General features: G+C 43.8%; 1 protein-coding gene across 3 annotated transcripts in view; it reads left to right on the forward strand.

Annotated features, from left to right (window-relative positions):
• Window positions 1-21,423, forward strand: part of DOCK8 (dedicator of cytokinesis 8) — a 171,982-nt gene that overhangs the window by 112,346 nt on the left and 38,213 nt on the right. For all 3 annotated transcript variants that reach the window (XM_061628825.1, XM_061628816.1, XM_061628835.1), the window contains 7 exons: window positions 1,362-1,501; window positions 2,106-2,275; window positions 5,844-5,992; window positions 6,814-6,996; window positions 7,261-7,396; window positions 14,830-14,917; window positions 19,711-19,807. In XM_061628825.1, the coding sequence (XP_061484809.1) occupies window positions 1,362-1,501; window positions 2,106-2,275; window positions 5,844-5,992; window positions 6,814-6,996; window positions 7,261-7,396; window positions 14,830-14,917; window positions 19,711-19,807 (963 nt within the window). The remainder of the gene's footprint in view (window positions 1-1,361; window positions 1,502-2,105; window positions 2,276-5,843; window positions 5,993-6,813; window positions 6,997-7,260; window positions 7,397-14,829; window positions 14,918-19,710; window positions 19,808-21,423) is intronic.

Below are 21,423 nucleotides of genomic sequence, written 5' to 3' on the forward strand. Positions count from 1 at the left end.
CTTAAATATACTGTACAGAGATGGACATTTTCAGAAGCTTGTCTTGAGATTGACCACTTTTCCAAATATTTATAAAATATCTTGAGGCTTTTCTAAAATTGTTTGCTTAGTACTGATTCTTGGCATCAACAGTGGAAATTAGATTCCATTTAAAACAAAAAAGAACATAGCATCATTGAAACATAATCCAGCAGGGTTTGAGCTGAGAAGGTAGCAATTCAAGACAGCTATTTCTGCTAGGTAAGAACATCAATTCATTTTTCATTCAAGAATGACCAGCGTAAACTTACTGAAGTCAGTGGTGCCTTTTGCTAGAATTGCATGTTTTAATACTGTAGCTGGCTACCAACTGAGCAATTCTGGTGTCCTTGCAGAACCTCTGCCAACTTGGAGCATGCCTCCACTGGAACTGAAAGGTGTATTTCCTGCTTTGTGCTGTGTTGGCTAATATGGATTGCTGTGTGATGATGATCCATTGCTCACTTGAACAGCACTTAATTTGAATCTGAAGATGATTTGTATTAATACAGAACAAGGATGGGGAACCTGTGTCCCTCCAGTCGATGCTGGACTATAACTCCCACTGCCCTTGGCTGGGACTGATGAGAGTTAGAGTCCTACAACATCTATCTATCTATCCATCTGTTTAAAAGCATTCATACATCACTTAATTTTTTTAAAAACTATCTAAGTGGTATACAATATAAAACAGCAAACAATATAATTGAAACAAAAATACAACCTAAAGACCAGGGTTCAAATCCCCACTTGGCCAGGAAACTCGCTGAATGACCTTGGGCCAGTCACTTTTTCTCAACCTAACCTACCTCACAGGGTTGTTATGAGGGTAAAAAAGGGAGGGAAGTACCATGAGCTCCTTGGAGGAAAATTAGGATATAAATGAAATAAATGTTTAAAAACAAAATAAAGTAGCAGGCAGGAGGACATCTTTCCCTAAGAGAATATGCTTGAAAGGAGGAAGGACCACAGCCTGCTGCATATCTTTCACTCTTGTCCCCTTTTGTTCCTGGACTGTTACTCACACATGCAAAGATCATAGGGACAAGAGCAGCAGGTCTGATATCACGAGTGCCTCCATCAAGACAGAACAAAATGAAATGGGACAGGAGGCAATGATGTGTATGTAGCCTAAAGGGCCTTTGTAGAGCTGTTTACAATATACAGACAATTTCATGGTGATACTGTCTTATGAAAAGATTTGAGGATCTTATAAAGAGTAATATTTTCAGCAATTATGTAGTTAAAGAATGTGCAACTGCCTAATAATGGTGAGGCCAACTCTGTGTTCTAAATCTATGCATTTGATTTGACTGCTTTTGTTGTTTTGTTTCCTTTTGCAGAATTCGAGCTCCTGCTCAAGTTTCCAAGATCAAAAACTTGCCAGCATGTTTGACCTGACAGCAGATTATCGGCAGCAACACTTCCTAACAGGGCTACTCTTCACTGAACTGGCAGCTGCCCTGGACACAGAGGCAGAAGGGTAGGCTTCATTTTTTCCCCCTAGAGATTTGGCAGTGTGAACAACACTATTGGATTATAGGAGCTGAGAGTGCTGTGTTTCAGTTAACCTCCCTGGATTATTCCTTCTCAAAGTGTCAGGGCTGCACTCTGGTTCAGGGTCCTCTGGCAACCTAACGACTGAACAACCTGTGAACTTTGAGAACAGTCTCTGACCCCTCCACAATTGCCAGTGTGGGTGGTGCAATCTGGATCAGGACCCTAGTGTGAGAGGTGAGGAGTTTAACCTTTTGCTCCTCCCACTGCACTCCAAATCCCTCCCTAAGTGCCTGCAGTTTGCATTGCAAAAAAGTGTTCTATTCATTTCATCTCCCTCACCAGGATCCTGACTCCAGTAATTTGTAGGGGAAAGCCTACACTTTCCCCCACAGGGCAGAACTATACAGTTAAAATAATATGTAGTTATTGCCCTCGGTTATCCTTTGAAGCATATTTAATCTTTCCAGTCAACACTTTAGATAATTAATTAATTAATTAAATTTATATCCCACCCTTCCTCCCAGAAGGAGCCCAGGGCGGCAAACATGCATCAGTCATAAGCATTGTTCCTTTGTTTGTTCTGACAGAATAAGCAAAGTACAGAGGAAAGCTGTCAGTGCTATCCACAGCCTGCTGAGTGCCCACGACTTGGACAAATCCTGCTTGAAACCAGAAGTGAAAGTAAAAGTTGCTGCCCTTTATCTGCCATTGGTTGGGATAATTTTGGATGCACTTCTACAGTTACATGATTTTACAGGCAAGTTATGTTGTTATTGTTGTTTTTAAAGCACCTAGAGTGTTCTAAATGCTATACAAATATTAAATTAAAAAAAGCCTCCGTCTGCAGGCTTACAGTCTAACAGACTAGGGCTGTACCCAATTCAGATGGAACTGTTGTTTTGGCCAAACTTGGCGGAGGATTTTTTCATTGCTCTGGGACACAAGGGCATAGTTTAAGGGGCTTTGATGCCTGAACCAGTTTGTGATGGATTAGGAGAAAAGGGGCACTTACCATAGTAGTGGTCACAATGGAAACTATTTCTCTTTTTTTAACTAGCCCATCGTAGGACTGTAACAGCTAGAGCAGAGTTCCATCTGCCATTTGTCTTCCCCAACCCCAGAATCCCTCAGTGGGCCTCTGACATGGTGACCTCCCCCTTCCTTCAACCCACCCTGAAGTGGAACAAGAAAGCAAACAAATTCTGGCACTCATTGTTCGTTAAGTTGCATTGTTATTGTTTTGTTCAGTACAGTGTGCTGACCTGAGTGACAATGGGGGGGAAAAGAAATTGTAATTGTCAGGTTGCGCAATATGGAGAATGTGTGTTTACCTTTAAATGCATGGATCATGTGGGAGATTAGGTTGTCATGACTGTTTCAGACAACTTAGCTGGAAGGTTTATGTGATGCCTATTCCTCCTATGACATAATGAGATGTGGGAAGAGCACAGAATGTTGGGAAAGAGCAAAGGGGGGGAATGTTCAGTTGGTGGCAGTTTGAGGGGAAGAAAGATCTGAGAAGATGCTGAAGCTCTCTTCTTTGAGTGAGAAGAGAAAGAAGAGGAAAAAGTAGATAAGACAAAAGGCAAGGAAAAGAAAACACAAAGCAATAGGAACTGAGAGGAATTAGTAACAAAAACTGCTGATTAACTAGCATTGTAACCATGTAATTAACCGTCATTTTTTGACAGGGTTGGATCATTTATGAGGTGTTTTGTTATCATCTATTCATTGTTTTTCTTGTTAATTGATTGGTTGTATGAACTGTTGTTCATTTATAAGATAAAGAAATATTCATATTCATTGGATCCTGCCACTCTGCCTCTCCCTGTCCATAGTTGAGAAATGTGTACATTACATTCCTCAAACTATGGATAGTTTTGTTGTAATTAGGGGGTCTTCATACTTTCTGTGTGGGCACAAATGTGGGAAAACCTGCACCTGCTCAGTACATCTTTGGAACATTCTAGACCATAGAGATTTTTTTGTGTGGCAGGGTCAGTTCCAGTATATATGGCCAAAGGGGATACCCTAAGGCCTTCCTGCTTAGCAATTCCTTCCACTGTTGCAGTTGCAACGTCATAAAGAACATTTTCTTGATCCACAGATCAAGTGAGTAAGGCATTTTTTCTTTCTCTTACTTAACATTTTCCCCTAAATTGGTTTTGTATTTTGCTTTCTTCCTTAAGTCTTCTATGTGTTCCACCACTGTACCTTGTGGTGCAGCAGCCTATCTTTAAGAAAAGAAAAGCTTGAGGTGGAAAACTGGCCACCACTGACAGTCACAACTCTTGACTCTTCTGAGTAAAGGAAGGGTTTTTGGTGGATTCTTGTGAGCGTCAAAATTCGCTAAGCAGGCTTGCCACAACCATTCATTCTGTCTCTGTGCTATCCTTTGGGTACTAGGCTCCTTCAGTCTCTGAGTTATCACTACGTTCTTTGGCTCTGGGTGTTCTTGGCTAACAATGACAACATGAGGCTTGTTTCTGTCCCTTTCTGTACTCCCAGCACCTACCACTCACCTGGTAAGTCCTCCGCTTCACAGATAACAGATCAGAAGCATAGGGTCTTACGGTGCTCTAAACATGATTAACTAAAAAACAAAGCCCTGGGCAAGATCCTTGCAGCGTGAAGAATTTGGCTGTCCATGGAACCTTTTGACATGCTTATATTTGTAAGTGGAACACTTCAGGTCTCACTGCCTTGTTCACAACCTCTGTATCCTCTTTACTGCCCTTACTGATGCTCAACATTACCTCTGACTGTCTGCCATTTTGTTGTTACATATTCATTTGGTTGTGCTTTCAGTTGTTCTGCCTGTTGCAGACTTATACACCTATTAATCAAGCGTTTTCTTAAAGGGCTGTCCAACTTTTGCCCAGAAATTGAAAGTTTTGCCTCAGTGGAGCTTTTAATTAGTGCTGATGCAACTTAACGCATCATCCTTTCAAACCTTTGGCAGTGTGTGCCTTTCTCCTTTCTTGGAAGGTAACCTTTCTAGTGGTAATTAAATCTTTTTGGCAAGTGGGAGGGCTTGCTGTTCTACACTCCTGTTCTCTTTTCTTGATGTATTGGATCAAGGTGGTCTTCCACCCAGATTCTTCGTTTCTGTCAAAGGCTATTTCTCAACTAAGGCATTATATTACCTGTCTTTTTCCTGTCACCTGCTCTCGCCTTTTATGTAAATTAGACTTTGTCCTCCTAGAAAGTTCCTAATATCTTCATTGCCAGTGCTGGGCTGTATAAAGATCACAGACTTTTTCTGCAGTGTCTAATGGGTGGATTCATTTCTGATTTGGCTCTTACAAGATTGCTCATCGCCTGCCACAAGATGACCTCAGGGTGTTTTCAATTCAGTCCCTAGCAGTGTCTGCCCAAAAGAGTGTTAATCCCGATACTAGGGCAAGCTACAACATGGTCACAGCTCTCAATTGTCAGCCTCCGCTGTGCTCTTGATATTTGAGCCTGGAAGGACTATCCTCCATTATCTTTTCTCTTCCTGGTGAGCGAACTTCCTAATTTCTCATATGTGTGTCTATGGTCTTTGCAGTGATAATGAAGGATGGGTAGCTTAACTTTAACTGAAGTTATTTGAGTGGTCATCTGTGCAGTCAGTCACACAACTTTTTTGCCTGCCTGCTGTAGGCAAATATTGAATGTTACTATGACGGTCTTTGAATAAAATACAAAGGTTCATCCCTTTGGGTATGCAAGCTAGATCTGAAGGGGTGGAGCCTGCCACAAAACATCTCTGTGGTCTAGCTGTATAATACTCTGAAAATGCACTGCTCGGGCATGAAATGAAATGGACTGCCTTCAAGTTGATTCCGACTTATGGGCGACCCTATGAATAGGGTTTTCATGGTAAGCTGTATTCAGAGGTGGTTTACTATTGCCTTCCTCTGAGGCTGAGAGGTAGCGACTGGCCTAAGGTCACCCAGTGAGCTTTACGGCTGTGTGGGGATTCTAACCCTGGTCTCCCAGGTTGTAGTCCAACACCTTAACCACTACACCACACTGGGTCATGGGTAGTCCAATATGTGTGATTCTGCGTCTGTGTTAGAATTGCTTAATATGTTTTTTAATAATGTTCTTAACCCTTTTTTAAAGTTGTTTTTTAAAATGTTTATAACTTTGTTTTGTTTTAATGTATTTTAAGATCTGTTTTATGATGTTTTAAAGTGTTTTTAGTGCTTTGTTTGCTGCCCTGGGCTCCTGCTGGGAGGAAGGGTGGGATACAAATTAAATAATAAATAAATAAATTCTACCGGTGACTGCTCTATAAACTTCAGTTACAAGTAAGCACTCTGTCTTTTCCAATGTAGTTTCAGATGGTCGCAATGGAAAAGGCCGTATTGGATCTCCAGATGAAGAACAAGAGGCTGCAGGCCAAATTAACCAAAATATTGCTCTGGCCATTGCTGGGAATCAGTTTAATCTCTTACAGTCCTCTGGCTCATCTGTGTCCACAGTGGTAGGTCTACTTACAGTATGTTTGCACAGATTTTTCTTGCTTCATTGCTCCCTATTATCGGTCTCGCTTCCAGGAGCAAACTTTTGGAATTTATTTTGCTCTTTCATTGACCTGTGTCTATGGGTGTGTGCATACTATACATATTTTTTCTCATAGGAGAAGGAACAAACAATCACTTCTTGATCCTCCTCGCTGCCTGGGGCTGATGGGATTTGTAGTCCAAAACATCTGGAGGGCCCCAAGATGGGGAAGACTGCTCTGGAATATCTTGCTGCTGCTTTTTGCAAGTGTGCTGTTTGCACCAGCAAAGAACAGCAGAATTACTCTTGAGCAAGTAGTTCAGTCTGATCAGAGAGTTGGAAAGATTCCAGTTACATGCTTGAAACAAAGCTCCTTTGATCTAATAATCTGCTGTAGCCATTTCAAAATGGAATGGTGCCATTTCAAAATGGAATGGTGCCATTTCAACTGGACTGGCTAGAGCCCTCCCTACTAGTAGAAAGTGTTTTTAAGGAGCTCCTTTTCAAACAGAGAGCTGGTGCTCTTTCTGCTAGCATTTGTATTCCTAAGGAAAACCTTTTTTTCCTCATTGGCAGGGAGCACTCTAGCCCACTGCTTGAAATGGAGATATTTCCAATCCCAACTCGAGGCTCTAAATTGCTTTAGCAGATTTGTCAGCTGGAAAGGTCATCTTAAGCAACAGAAAGGACCCCTCCCAACTGTCAGATATTATGACCTGTGCAATCAGTATTTATTAGTATTATTGAATATGCCTTTCTTTATGTTTAACTTCCATGTAAACTTATTTTATCTGTTCCAAGCCCTACAAACAATACAACACTTTAAGTCCAGAAACTTCGCGTCACCTTTTAATCTGTTTCCTTTGGATCATGAAAAATGCCGATCAAAATCTTATTCAGAAATGGATTGCAGATCTGCCATCTGTGCAGCTGAACAGGATTTTAGACCTCCTTTTCATCTGTGTCTCGGCCTTCGAGTACAAGGTAAATAGAATAGCATCCAATCCAGGCCTGTTGCTCATTGTTTTGATGTATTACAGTGGATAGGTTTTCTCGCACAGAAATGTGTTGCACAAGTTGATTTTTCAGATATGCTTCCCCTGTATCTTTTTGCAAAATTTTAATTAAAGTTTTCAAGAGGTACAGAATAATTGGTTGGTAGATTTCGTTGTATGTTTAAAAGACATACTGTACTAACCTTTTGATACTGATGAGTTTTGTTACTAAATTCCTTGCATCTTTGTACAGGGTAAACAAAGCTCAGACAAAGTCAGCACTCAAGCACTCCAGAAATCAAGGGATGTAAAAGCTCGTCTGGAAGAGGCTTTACTAAGAGGAGAGGGAGCTAGGGGTGAAATGATGAAGCGTTGCAGGATGCCTGCTGGTAGGCTGTTTGCTTTTCTATCCCATTTGTATATATACAAAGAAACTGTGTTTATAAACACACATGTCTCAAAAAACAACCTTGAGAGCAACAAATGTCTGAAGAGGTGTTTGAAAAAGGATTTAGATTTTTCCTGACAAAGTTGGGAACATGGGAAGTTGCCATATATAATGGGTGCATCTAGACTAGGGATATGATAAAATTCTGCCCAATTTGGATTTGGTACTGAATTTTCTGTTGATTTGTGGTGAAAAGTATCGTTATCCCGTTCCGTGCCCGGTACTTCCGGGCAAAGGGGCGAGTTTGTGGCCACAGCAGAAGCTCAGGCCGCCATCGGGCGTGCACGAGGCGCGCTGGCGCGCCATCGTGACACACAGGAAGGAGGCGGGGCGGCTGAAGGCCATTTAAGGCCGCTCTGCCAGCCTCCCGCCCTCCTTTGAATTTTGGCGGCTGAGGCTTTGTGGTGGCGGCTGCTGCGTGGCACGGGGGGCCTCCCGGCACGGGCGAGGCCTTCCGGCCGCGGCGGGGCCTTTGGTGAGCCGGCCTTTGGCGGCTGAGGCTTTGTGGCGGCGGCGGCTGCGCGGCGCGGGGAGCCTCCCGGCGCGGGCGAGGCCTTCCGGCTGCGGCGGGGCCTTTGGTGAGCCGGCCTTGCGGGGGCAGCGGCGGGACGAGGGGGGCCTTCTGGCCGCGATGGGCCGGCCTTGCGGCTGCGACGACACACGTGAGGACTTCCAGCGGCGGCGAGGCGCGGGAGGACTTTCAGCCGCGGCGAGGTGGTGTAAGGAAGATTTATGGTTGCATTCCTAAGCACACTTAGAGAATAAATAAGGCCCACTGAATACGGGGAGAATTACTTCTAAGTAGCATAGAAAGGATCAGCCTGCTTATGCTATTCTTCTCAGTTGCACTCGGTAGAATAAGATCTAAACTAGTGCTTTGTTGTTTGATTTTTAATCATGCAATGAGTGCCTGCCAGGGACCTTTACCTGCTTCTTTTTAATTACTTGGTTGGCTTCTTGGTTTATCTTGAAAGCACCATCCTGTGCATCAGTGAGAATTTCAAGCATGGCAACGAGGTTAATAAAGATTTTGGCCCCCAAACTACTTGATTAGTCCTGTTGATTCTCTGTGGCTGTTCATAAAAAGGCAGCTGCTTCATTATCCTGATCTACCCATGGAATTATAAAGAGCAAGCTAGCATTTAATCCATGTTTTTCAAAGTATCCTAGCAGGAGGTTATGTTAATATGCAGTGGAGATGGAAAATGCATCTGAAGTTTAAATGAGTCAGAACTGCAGATCCCTGGATAGTGGGAATTCAGGTGGTTGATTTTTTGTTTGAACATCAAAACCATTCAGTACAATTTAGTTGAGTGTTTTTGTTTAAAAAACAGCTGCTTATTTTTGTTGTCAATCATTTAATTCCTATTTAATTCACTGCACAGAATGGTGAATCAATGTGATACAATGGGTGACAATACTGTTTAAAAAGGGATTCAGCTGAAGAACCAAACTGAGGTATCACAACAGTTTACGAAAATGAAAAGCTAGGTGATCTTATGATTATAAGTCAGCCTTCCCTAACCTGGTTTCCTCCAGAGCTTAGCAGCCATGGGTTAAGAACATAAGAAGAACCTGCTGGATCAGGCCAGTGGCCCATCTAGTCCAGCATCCTGTTCTCACAGTGGCCAACCAGGTGCCTGGGGGAAGCCCGCAAGCAGGACCCGAGTGCAAGAACACTCTCCCCTCCTGAGGCTTCCGGCAGCTGGTTTTCAGAAGCATGCTGCCTCTGACTAGGGTGGCACAGCACAGACATCATGGCTAGTAGCCATTGATAGCCCTGTCCTCCATGAATTTGTTTAATCCTCTTTTAAATTTAATCCTCCTTTAAATTTCAGCCTCCTGCTGCCTGTGGCCGCCACTTCTTTTGCAGAATAACCTAGAAAGATGCTCTGTCATAACGTAGTGGCCATTTGGATTGGAGCAATGCAATGTAATTACAAAGAGCAGGGGCTTTTTGAGGAGGGTGGGGGGCAGCTGGAGACAGAAGGGAGGCGGCAGGAGCCTGTAGGGACCCCAGTTAGTGCTGCAACCTCACCTCCAAAACTACTTCAACTCCAAAATGCAAAGGAAACTCATCCCCCCTTTTTTCACTGTTAAGCTTCTCCCCCCCCAAATACGTTCTTCAAACCCAGGTAAAAATATATGAACCTTTCCATCAGTTAAGTCCCATAAACCTCTGTCCTAAAACCCATTTAATCTGTGATATTCTGAGTAAACACACATAGGATTCTGCTGTATGTGTGCAATCACATGCACCCTTCCAGGGGAAGAAGTAACGAGACACTCGGGGATTTTCTCATAAGTAAGTATGCATAGAATTGGTCCAATTCATATTTCTCTGAGTAAATTATTTAAACATAATGGAATTAATCACGTGCAGGCTGCACATTTGCTTGCATCTTCACTTTAGCTAGTTTACAAACTGGTCTGTAGATAAGGTGCCCACCTTTTTACAGGCCTCTAGTCCTGTGCCTTTAAGGGTCATTTGATCTGCAGACATTAGAAGATGACATTGCTTAACTCCATGCCATCTAATAACTGCTGAATACGAACCTGCTATTAAAGGCACAACAACAAGCCAGAAGGATATGTGGGGCCAGGGCAGCCCCCAGCAGAGGCTGCTCGGAAAAAGTGTCCCTTCCCAGCTACGCTCGAGGGCTATGGACCTTGCTTGCAGACTGCCCAGTTATGGGGGGATTCATTTTATGATGTGGTTTTTCTTTATTATGCGGTTTTCCGGATCCTATGGATGCACTGGTCCAGGGGACAATTGATGAAGACATACAGTTGGGCAGGGTTATTGGCCCCTTCCCATCATCCCCTACCTCTGCTCTCTCAGTGCCAACCCCCCCCGTATAGTGCTCAAAGTGGCAGTGGGCAAAGTCTACCTGATTCACCATCCGTCATACAAGTGGGGTCACTCAGTGATGCCTTATGGGCCAGTGTGGCAGCTAATCTGCCTGCATTGCCGGCCGTTACACACGGTGGATTTTGAGCTGCTGAGTTTTGCCTGTTAAGTCAACTATGCAGCAGAGCATTACCTATGGGCTGCTGTATTCTTGCATGGAGCACTTCAGCCCCTTCTTGGAGACGAGAGGGCTCAGAAGCAGTGGGGCACTACTTTCATGATTTACAGTTTACGGGTAGGGCAGACTTTGGGTGCATATTAGCACCTGATGGCACAGTTTATAGCATAGCTATGAACTGGGGGGTTCCTTTGGCAGCTGGGGAAAGGGAAGATCCTGCCCCAGTGTTCACCTTCCAGGGTATGAAGACTGACTTTTGGACCCAGGGCTGCAGGCTCCCCTGGAAAAGCTTGAACTGTTGCAGATCAAGATCCTGCAGTTTTCAGGGGCTGGGGAAGGTGTTTGTTTTCTGCCCTTCAGGTGTTGGGGGCCTTCTACGGTGGGGGTGATGGTGCCATAACAGGGATTTCACAGCCTTACCACAAGTTCAAAGTTTTTGGCTGCCTTGTGCGCCAACCTGTGGTGGCCCCCTCCTTTCCTGCGGCGCGTCAATGGTGTTTCAGTTAGAGGAAGGACCGACTCTGCTAGTCCCATACCACATACTGGGAGATGGGGGAAGGGAGTCAGAGATGGCCATATGCCTATCTGCTGCCCCAGCATGCTCACCAGCTATCAGAGGGCAGGAGGGGATTCCTGGGAGTTAGGGGCTGGCAGGGGCTATGCAAAGTGTGGCCTATTCCTATGAATCACGTGCTGGAATTCATCACATGGTAGGAGTGTATCTTGTCTGTCAGTGTGTCGCAAGGTAGGCTGGCAGGGGGCCTTTAGGACCATTCAGATGTCTTGGGATATGTCAGGTGCTGGCCAGCTGGCCCATGCACACCCCCATACCCCTTATCCTCATCCTCCATGTTCACCTGACCCGCCAGGGATGGTTGATCAGGGAGGTGCCCTGAGACTATCATGCTTCAAAGCTCAGCAGTTGCATGTAGTGGCCCTCACACTTAATTCGGAGCCTTCCGGATGGGGGGCGAGGGTGTTTGGGGGCCAGGTCAGACTTCCAGGCAGACCAGGGGTGCAAGAGTTAGTCCACATTATTTTACCCTCCCTCTGGACTGGACATTTCCCCATGACGGCGTCATAGTGTTTTTGGCCTGAAGCTACAGGCCTGGTTGCCTGATATTCAGGGGGAGGGATCTTCCCTTATAAAGTTTCAGTCTAGTGTCGCAGTGCCTGGGAGCAGACCCATGGGGGTTTGAGGGACATGCTCCTCCGGAATGGGGTTTGCCTACCCGGCAGTGGAATTGCCTACCTGGGACGGTCCATTTGGTTTTGGTATATGCAGGTGCACACCATTAGGAGGTGGAAGTAGGAGGCGCATGGAATACATTCACCCTGGGGGTGAGTCTGAAGGTCCGCGACCCAACTGTTCACGATTGTTTCTGTTTTGGCAGGTTGCTGGATGGGGATGGAGCAGACGCGCAGCCTACTCTGCAGTCATGGCATGATCTCATAGGCTGGCCTTGGGGCCGCAAACGCACATTGGTTCACAGCTGGGCCTCGGATGGTGGGCCACAGTTTGGTGGCTGGGTCGACAGAGTATGCACTGGAATGGTCTCCTACCCATGTTGTTCCAGCAGGGTTCAGGGCGGAAGGTTCTGCAGGTGGTGGTCATTCCCCTGGGTGGGAATTACCTTGGTTACTGAAGGGCAAGACATGTGAGGACATGCAGTTGAGGCCACAATGGCATCTGTTCGTCTGCTGTGGTCAGACATGGAGGGCAAGGCCCTCAGTGGCAGGCATGTGAGGACATGCAGTTGAGGCCTCGGTAGCCTCGGGTCGTCTGCTGTGGTCAGATATGGAGGGCAAGGCCCTCAGTGGCAGGCATGTGAGGACATGCAGTTGAGGCCTCGGTAGCCTTGGGTCGTCTGCTGTGGTCAGACATGGAGGGCAAGGCCCTCAGTGGCAGGCATGTGAGGACATGCAGTTGAGGCCTCGGTAGCCTTGGGTCGTCTGCTGTGATCAGACATGGAGGGCAAGGCCCTCAGTGGCAGGCATGTGAGGACATGCAGTTGAGGCCTCGGTAGCCTTGGGTCGTCTGCTGTGCTCAGACATGGAGGGCAAGGCCCTCAGTAGTAGGCATGCGTGGACATGCAGTTCGTGGGGCAACGATGGCATCTTCCAGATGGACCTGCAGAGGGGTCTGCACGAGATTCTTATCGGGTGTGGGGTAAAGGGAGACTAAGCAGAGGCTTGTCCCCCTTTTGTGGCAAAGAAGTGCGGGGAAAGGTTTAAAGGGAAAGGGCAGCTAGGTGACACCTTTAGGCACCTTTGGGGGCGATTGGCGGTCCGGGGGCCTGCAGCTCAGGGCTATACGGCCCAGGGGGCAGAACACGGGCCGCCTTTGGGGCCAACGTGCCTCATCCGCTTGGAGTTTCACGGCTCCGGGGGGCGGTGATGCGGGTTGGACCCCCTACACATCTTCAGGGTGTGGCTTGAGCTGGGGTCTGGCACAGGGCAGCCCCGGGCTCAGGCAAGGTTTAGTCGCCCTGTGGCTGCAAGCAGGCTTTGCCTGGATCATCAGAATGCTCCCGCACTTGATTTCCCCTCTGCAGGTTCATTATTCTAATTGATTCCGTTTAATAAAGTGGCCCATGATTTAACCCAATGAATGGTGTTTGTGTTTTATTTCGGCAATAGGCCACAAACAGCACACCTCCCTAACCCCCTTTTCCAGAGCTTGGAAAAGTTACTTTTTTGAACTACCATCAGCCCAATCCAGTGGCCATGCTGGCTGGGGCTAATGGGAGTTGTAGTTTAAAAAAGTAACTTTTCCAAGCTCTGCCCTTTTCTTAAGAATATTCAAGGAGGTAAGGAAAGTGTGCCTCATGTCCCACTTGGAAGTCATGTTGGTTCCTAGCCTGGTTCAAGAAAAGGCATTTGTTATTGTTGTTCTGTTGCCGTTGTTAGCATTAGTATCCCACTCTCCCATCAAAAAAAGGCTCCCAGAGTGAACTTGAGAGAAAATAGAGAACAGGGTTTGTTGAATAGATGGCAGGAGAGAGAAAGGGGGCCACTAACAGAGGAGCATTTGTAGGGCAAAGGAAAGGGGATCCATTGGAGTTGACCAAGCCTCCAATGTGCTAGATGGGAAGCGTACTGCACTTCCTTCTGCTAAATGCATAGAGAAAACCTGCTCTCCAAGTGGCAAGAGTCTTCTTGCTGCTGAGGAGACAAACCCTGCAAGGACACAGCTGAGTTTGACTTTCTCTATGTAGATCAGAAGATTTATAGCCTTATCCTAAAGAACAGTGAAAGTCAAGTTGCCCGATACATTTCTGCAGGGAGGAGCAAAAACCCTTCCTCTCAAGCTTAGCTTCCTACAACTAGATGGGATAAACTGTCTTTGTATACTTGAAATTACCTAGGGAGAGAGTGTTGGCAGTAGACAATGCACTGCATTCAGCTGTAGTGTCCTAAATTCTCCCTACCCCCCCAAAGCAGGAATCCGTATTTTAGGCAAAAAACTACACTAGTTTGGCCTCTTGATCACGCCCCTTGATCTTGATAGATTAGTGTTGTTCTTTAAGCCTCTTGTTTCCTTTTGGAAAGTGACCAGAAAGCTGGTTTGATCATTGTCCCAGCTCCTCAATTTGATATTTCCTATGGGCCAATTAGTTATACCCCTTACTGAGGAAGTGCGTGGAACTAATCATCACCTGCTGTTGTGTTTGCCTTGACTGCCAAAAGAAGGCTAAAGAAGGCTTTTTTCCTCCTAGTATCCAAGAGATGCAGCAACCAGGGTTGGTACTACAACCACTCCCACTGAACTGAGTTACAGGACTGATGGTTGGCCACTGTCATTCTACTTCTTAAAAGAAAGTGGCTTGCAGTGACTTGATTCCACACATTTTTTCATTAAGAGGAAATGCATGATTAGATTCTATATACACCTTAGGGATAGCCAATGTGGTATGCTTCAGATGTTACTGGACTCCAGTTCCCTTCATTCCTGATAATTGGCCATGCTGGCTAAGGATGATGGGAGTTGCAGTCCAACAACATCTGGAGAGCACTATGTTGGTTATCTCTGCTGTACTTCACCCAAATCTGAACTTACGGGCCTCATTCCTTAGCCTGCCTCTGGCCCGTCTTTGGCGTCTAGGTTGGCTTGACTCCTTGGCTCTAAGCCCCAATCAGGCCTCATTGTTCTCAGGGGCACAGTGTTCCCATCTGTCATATTTCAACAGTTTTCATATCAAATGTGTTATTTTACTCTGTGTGTAAAAAGATACACTTTCCCTCGTTGCCATCACAATGGATGTAGCCTCTTGTAGAACTCATATCACTAAGGCAATGTTGATATTAAAGTTTCAGTGTGACTTTATGTATATTGCCCTTGTAGGGAATGATAGATTCCCAGGGATGAATGAGAACCTACGATGGAGGAAAGAGCAGACACACTGGCGGCAAGCAAACGAGAGGCTAGATAAGTAAGTAATTTAATGAATTTATATCACCTTTACAAGAACTGCTTCTCCCAGAAGCAATTTAGTTTCATTCTTCATACCAAGGTAGGAAACTTTATCCTTAAAGCATCCTGGACTGATATATGTGTAGCTTTTTCATTTTCATTTTTTTTGGGGGAAACCCCTAAACTGTCATTCTGAAATCCCTTTATTTCTTGCCTCTCACTAGCGGTAGAGTTATCAGTACTTATGGAAAGTAAGCTGTAAATATATGTAAATATTTCTGAGTGCGGCATGCAATAAAACATGAGTGCATTCTTTCCCTTGCTAAAATATTATCTGTGTTCTTTTTTCATATCATCTTGTGGTTTCCCCTGACAGCCAACAACAAAAGGGATTGGATCAAGGTGACGAGTTCTCTCCATATTTTCAGCACTAGGTTGGTTGGAGCTAGAGATTAGGAGGACCTGCCTTCTTGCAAAACTCTTCTTGTAGTCTCTTGCTGCCGGATAAAAACAAGGGACTTCCCCTCCCCTGGATCACAAGGCTGGTGCCTTATGTCTCATTATGCTGGGACATTGCTCACCACTTCCTTTAGTGCAGGAGAGAGAAAAAGCCTGCAGAATGAAGTTAGAAAAATGCCTAGTAGCCACAGGATTTGAAGGGAACATCAGGTGCTAGCACAGGGCTAGCGCAATACATCTGCCAGGTGAAAGTGGCTCTGAATCACTGCGCATAACAAATTCACAGTTCACAGTTGGCCTGGTACTGGATAGCACCTTATCCAGTTCATAACTGGTGTGGTAAGAATAGAGGTGAGTTGACCTGGGCTGCACTTTCCTCATGATGAAGTGTTTGTTATACCATTGGCTCCTTTATAGATTCAAACTTTTTGCAGTGTGCTTAACATGCTGATGTCAACATTTGCAGCTGTAAACCTCACTGTGTAAGGCAGACCCACATGTTCATAAATATGCAGTGGAGCAAAAGCTGCAGTAATACAAGCTCCCCAGTGAGTGTCCACTACAGGTTTCTCCATTAGGTGTCCCATAGACATGTCTCAGCTTCACATCATATGGCATTTACCACTGTATATGCCTTTTATTGACTGACTGCTTCCTGGACATTATATTTATTTGTTGTTGTTTTTACTGTTGTTTTCAGTGCTCATTTTTGAAAAATGCATCTATGTAAGTAACTTTTGAGAAGAAGCAGAGGCTAGGACAGTTTTTAACTCTAGAATCTATTGGGTTAGCAACAGTAAAAAAAATTTTTTTAGAATGTAAGATTTCCATTAGGATTTACAAGTGTCGTCCCTAGACATAGACATTTGTTGTTATGTGCCTTCAAGTCGATTATGACCTATATCGACCCTATGAATCAGCGACCTCCAACAGCATCTGTCATGAACCACCCTGTTCAGATCTTGTAAGTTCAGGTCTGTGACTTCCTTTATGGAATCAATCCATCTCTTGTTTGGCCTTCCTCTTTTTCTACTCTCTTCTATTTTTCTCCAGCATTATTGTCTTTTTTAGTGAATCATGTCTTCTCATTATGTGTCCAAAGTATGATAACCGCAGTTTCATCATTTTAGCTTCTAGTGATAGTTCTGGTTTAATTTGTTCTAACACCCAATTATTTGTCTTTTTCACAGTTCATGGTATCCGCAAAGCTCTTCCCCCAACACCACATTTCAAATGAGTTGATTTTTCTCTTATCCACTTTTTTCACTGTCCAACTTTCACATCCATACATAGAGATCGGAAATAGCATGGTCTGAATGATCCTGACTTTAGTGTTCAGTGATATATCTTTGCATTTGAGGACCTTTTCTAGTTCTCTCATAGCTGCCCTCCCCAGTCCTAGCCTTCTTCTGATTTCTTGACTATTGCCTCCATTTTGGTTAATGACTGTGCCAAGGTATTGATAATCCTTGACAAGTTCAATGTCCTCATTGTCAACTGTAAAGTTACATAAATCTTATGTTGTCATTACTTTAGTCTTCTTGACATTCAGCTGTAGTCCTGCTTTTGGGCTTTCCTCTTTAACTTTCATCAGCATTCTTTTCAAATCATTACTGGTTTCTGCTAGTAGTATGGTATCGTCTGCACATCTTAAATTATTGATATTTCTCCCTCCAATTTTCACACCTCCTTCATCTTGGTCTAATCCTGCTTTCCGAATGGTATGTTCTTCGTGTAGATTAAACAAATAGGGTGATAAAATACACCCGTCTTACCCCCTTTCTGATGGGGAACCAATCGGTTTCTCCATATTCTGTCCTTACAGTAGCCTCTTGTCCAGAGTATAGGTTGCACATCAGGACAATCAGATGCTGTGGCACCCCCATTTCTTTTAAAGCATTCCATAGTTTTCCATGATCTACACAATCAAAGGCTTTGCTGTAATCTATAAAGCACAGGGTGATTTCCTTCTGAAATTCCTTAGTCCGCTCCATTATCCAGCGTATGTTTGCAATATGATCTCTGGTGCCTCTTCCCTTTCTAAATCCAGCTTGGACATCTGGCATTTCTTGCTCCATGTATGGTAAGAGCCTTTGTTGTAGAATTTTGAGCATTATTTTACTTGCATGGGATATTAAGGCAATAGTTCAATAATTACTGCATTCCCTGGGATCCCCTTTCTTTGGAATTGGGATGTAATTTCTGAGCTACAAAAGTAATTTGGTGAGAATAAATAGGAAGCCATTTGCAGAACCAGCTTGTTTGCACTTACCAAGACTCTTCTGTTTGTATGTGCACCTCTCTTGCACAGCTGAGACTGCAATCATTGTAAGTTGTGTAAAAAAGATTCCTCCAATCACATGGGCTTGTGAGGATGAAAAGTAATTTTCTGGTGATTGCTAAATAGGTCCCAAAAGATCAAGTGGTAGTGGTGAATTATTTTTTTTAATGCATACTTAGCTGAGGCATGATTATTTCACCACCCAAAAGCAAATAGTAGGAGTGAAAAGATATGGCTTTTCTTTTTCTTTTTTCTTCCTTTTTTTTTTGGTAGGCATTTGCTGAGAAGCATGAAAGTGAAGTCAGTCAGCCTTCTGTATGGTGATTTTTGCTTATGCTAAGTAGTGGGATCCATTTGGAGCTGTTCCATCTTTTGGGAGACTTTTAAGGCTTCCTGCAAGCATGATTATAATGAAGCTGTTTCAAGACCATGTCTAGGAATTAATGACTTAATGCAAAGACTCAGCACAATCAGCCATGTGTCAGTACAAAGTGGCCTTCTGTAAAGTTAATACATTCAGGCACTCTGATATTTCTCTAATGCAGAAGTGGGAAAGCTGTGGCCCTCCAGATGTTGTTGGAGTACAGCTCCCATCCTCCCTAACCATTAACCATGCTGGTTGGGGCTGATATGAGTTAGAATCTAGCAACAGCTTAAAGGGCCACATGTTCCTTGTCTCTGCTGTAATGCATGGGTCTTCAGTTGGTAAGTCACGATCAAAACTGGGTAATGTTCCAACTTAACTTGTGCTACCCAAATGGCATCATTGCTTTTCTTTCTTTCTTTCTTTCTTTCTTTCTTTCTTTCTTTCTTTCTTTCTTTCTTTCTTTCTTTCTTTCTTTCTTTCTTTCTTTAACTTTTTAAAGGGAAGCACGCAGAGGAAAATATAAAATTGGAGTAAGACTCTGCCTTGATTCAGACATCATGCCAAACCATGGTTTATGCTAACCATAGTACAGAACCCAAACCATAATCTGATCTCATTAAACAGTGATGGCTTACCTTGACCCTCCAGCTGTTGGTGACTCCAGCTCCCATCAGCCCTGACCAGCATGGCAAATGTTCAGGGATGATGGGAGTTGGCCAACAACAACTGGAGAGCCACAGTCTAGCCATTCCTGTTCTAAGCATATGTGTCAACAATGGTTCTGAATGCAATCCTAGCAGTAAGTCTCATTGAATGTTGGTGTGCATTACTTCTGAGTAGACATGTTAGAAGACTGCCCTGTTAAAGCTGCTTGTCTGCTTGGAGATTTAATAGTGGATTAGTGCAAGGCTGGCTCTGCCATTAGGCAGAGTGAAGCAGCTGTCCCAGGTGGCAGATGCCAGGGATCGGAGTGACAGTGAGGTGTTGGGAGACAGTTTGAGGTATGCCACACAGCCTGCTCAGTGCCCCTTAGCTTGCTGCCATCAAGTGGCAGTGGTACCCCACCATAGAAATGCAGGTACTGACCTTCCTGACTCCTAGTATCTGCCACCTGAGGCAGCTGCCTCATTCTGCCAGCCTTGCACTAATCCTCCGTTCAACTTCTTAACCATTAGTCATGATGTCTGAACTGAATCAAAGAAAAAAGAAGACAAATATCTCTGATAATAAACTAAAAGTAGACCCAGTGTTGCAATTTTAGGGCTAATGGTGGGTCCTGTTTCTAAAGACTGCTATTCTGAGAGTGTTGAGATCAGCAGAGATCAGCAGAAGGGGCCCCTTTGGTCATTCAACCACCCTCAGAAACTTGGGGGGCATGGAAACACATTCTTTGTGGCAGCTGCTACGTTGTGGAACTCCCTCCCCACAGTGGCAGTTCACTGTGCAGTTTTCAGTGGATGCTGAAGATGCACCTTTTTACCCTGGCCTTTGACACCTGAGATGTATATTTTTAGGGCCCACCTTATTTTTTGTGATGTGATTATAGGTTGTTTTGAACTGTTTCTAATGATGTATTTTGAAACTGTTGTGACCCACCCGGGGACCTTGGGTAAAGGGCAGGTAATAAATTTAGATGATAATAATAATGATGAAGATGTGAGAAGTAGCTTTATTAGTTTGATAACTTGATTTGTCACCCTTCCAGAACAAAAGCTGAGATTGATCAAGAAGCTCTGATTAGCGGGAACCTGGCTACAGAAGCTAATCTGATTATTCTAGACATGCAAGAGAACATTATCCAGGTGAGAAAGTGGCTGCGTGCCAAGTCCTTCACCCATGGAAAGTGAGGATTATTCTCAGCCTCTGTTTTTGTTGCTTTATAACACTTATGAGTCATTTGTTACCCAAAAGGTCTCCAAGCGACTTATATTTAAAAACAAATACATTATACCATTGAGAAAAAGAAAAAATCATATAAAACATTAACATTTTCATACAACATACCAACCCCTTGCAGTTCAATCGGTGCTAGGACATGTACTTTTTTTTTTTTTTAATTTTAAGCATATATCTTTATATATTACATTTCTTCCCCACTATTTATTTATATAAAACATTTTTATATTTCTTTTCATCAGATCAGATTTACAAAATAAACATGAAAAGAAAAACAAGAAAACAGAAGATCAAACTTTAAAACAGATTAAAACCTATTGGTTTAACTGCTCAATCATATGCAGGTCTACTCAGAAATAACTCCTATTGACTTCAGGGACTTACTCCCATATAAGCGTTTTACAGGATTGCAACCCAAATCAGTAGACTCTGTTAAAATAAAAATGCTTTTTTGGCACCTAAATGATAGCCATGTTTACATATTTGGAGAGGGCATTCCATAACTGAGATGCCACTGCCAAAAAAGCCCTCACTCTTGTAGATAATCTTCATATCTCTGATGGAATAGGTGCATAGAGAAAGGCTTCAGCAAGAGATAATAAAAAACAGGCATATTGCCAACATTTCATCCCACTGATGAAAGAATTGCACTGGCTGCCCATTAGTTACCAGGCTAAGTTCAAGGTTCTGGTTTTGGTTTACAAAGCCCTATACAACTTGGGACTAGGATACCAGAAAGATTGTCTTACCCCTTATATACCCAGTTGATCACTAGCTCTGCAGGTGAGGGCCTCTGCAGGTACCATCTTATCAGGAGGTCCGTTCCACACAACATAGGAAGTGCACCTTTAGTGTAGTGGCACCTACCCTGTGGAATTTCCTCCTCTTAAATATTAGACAGGCGCCATCTCTTGTTGAAAGACTTCCTCTTTCAACAAGACTTTTAAGTAGAGACTTTCTCCCAATCTGTGTTGGAATTGCTTTTTAAGATGTTTTTAAAGCTTTTTTAACAAGATGTTTTTAAAGATGTTTTGTTTAAATATATTTTAAAGTCTGTTTTTATGATGTTTTAGAGTGTTTTTAGTGTTTTTGTTGGCTACCCTGGGCTCCTTCTAGGAGGAAGGGCAGGATACAAATTTAATAAATAAATAAAATTAAATAAATAAAAATGAAAAACATTTACCTATCCAGTTCACAGAAATACTCCTATGCCCTTGCTCCCTACCGCCACAATCACCCCTCCACACCAATCTCCCCACCACTTCAGGAGTATAATAGGCTTATCCACACATTCCACTACCACAGGTGCAAGTTGTCTCTACACATGCACAAGTGTTTATGTGAAAGAATGTATACTTGTTTATTTGTACAGCTCACCTGTTATGTAAGCAGATATACCGTATCCTGCCCGAACCCACTAAAGTTGGACATAAACACGGAGGTGTGCTTTTTTCTCTTAGATGACAGAGGTTTCCAGACGGGTAATGTACCTTCCCCCTACAGCTCAGAGACAGGAAACACT

Source organism: Rhineura floridana, chromosome 1, assembly GCF_030035675.1.
Source record: "Rhineura floridana isolate rRhiFlo1 chromosome 1, rRhiFlo1.hap2, whole genome shotgun sequence".
NCBI lineage: Eukaryota > Metazoa > Chordata > Lepidosauria > Squamata > Rhineuridae > Rhineura > Rhineura floridana.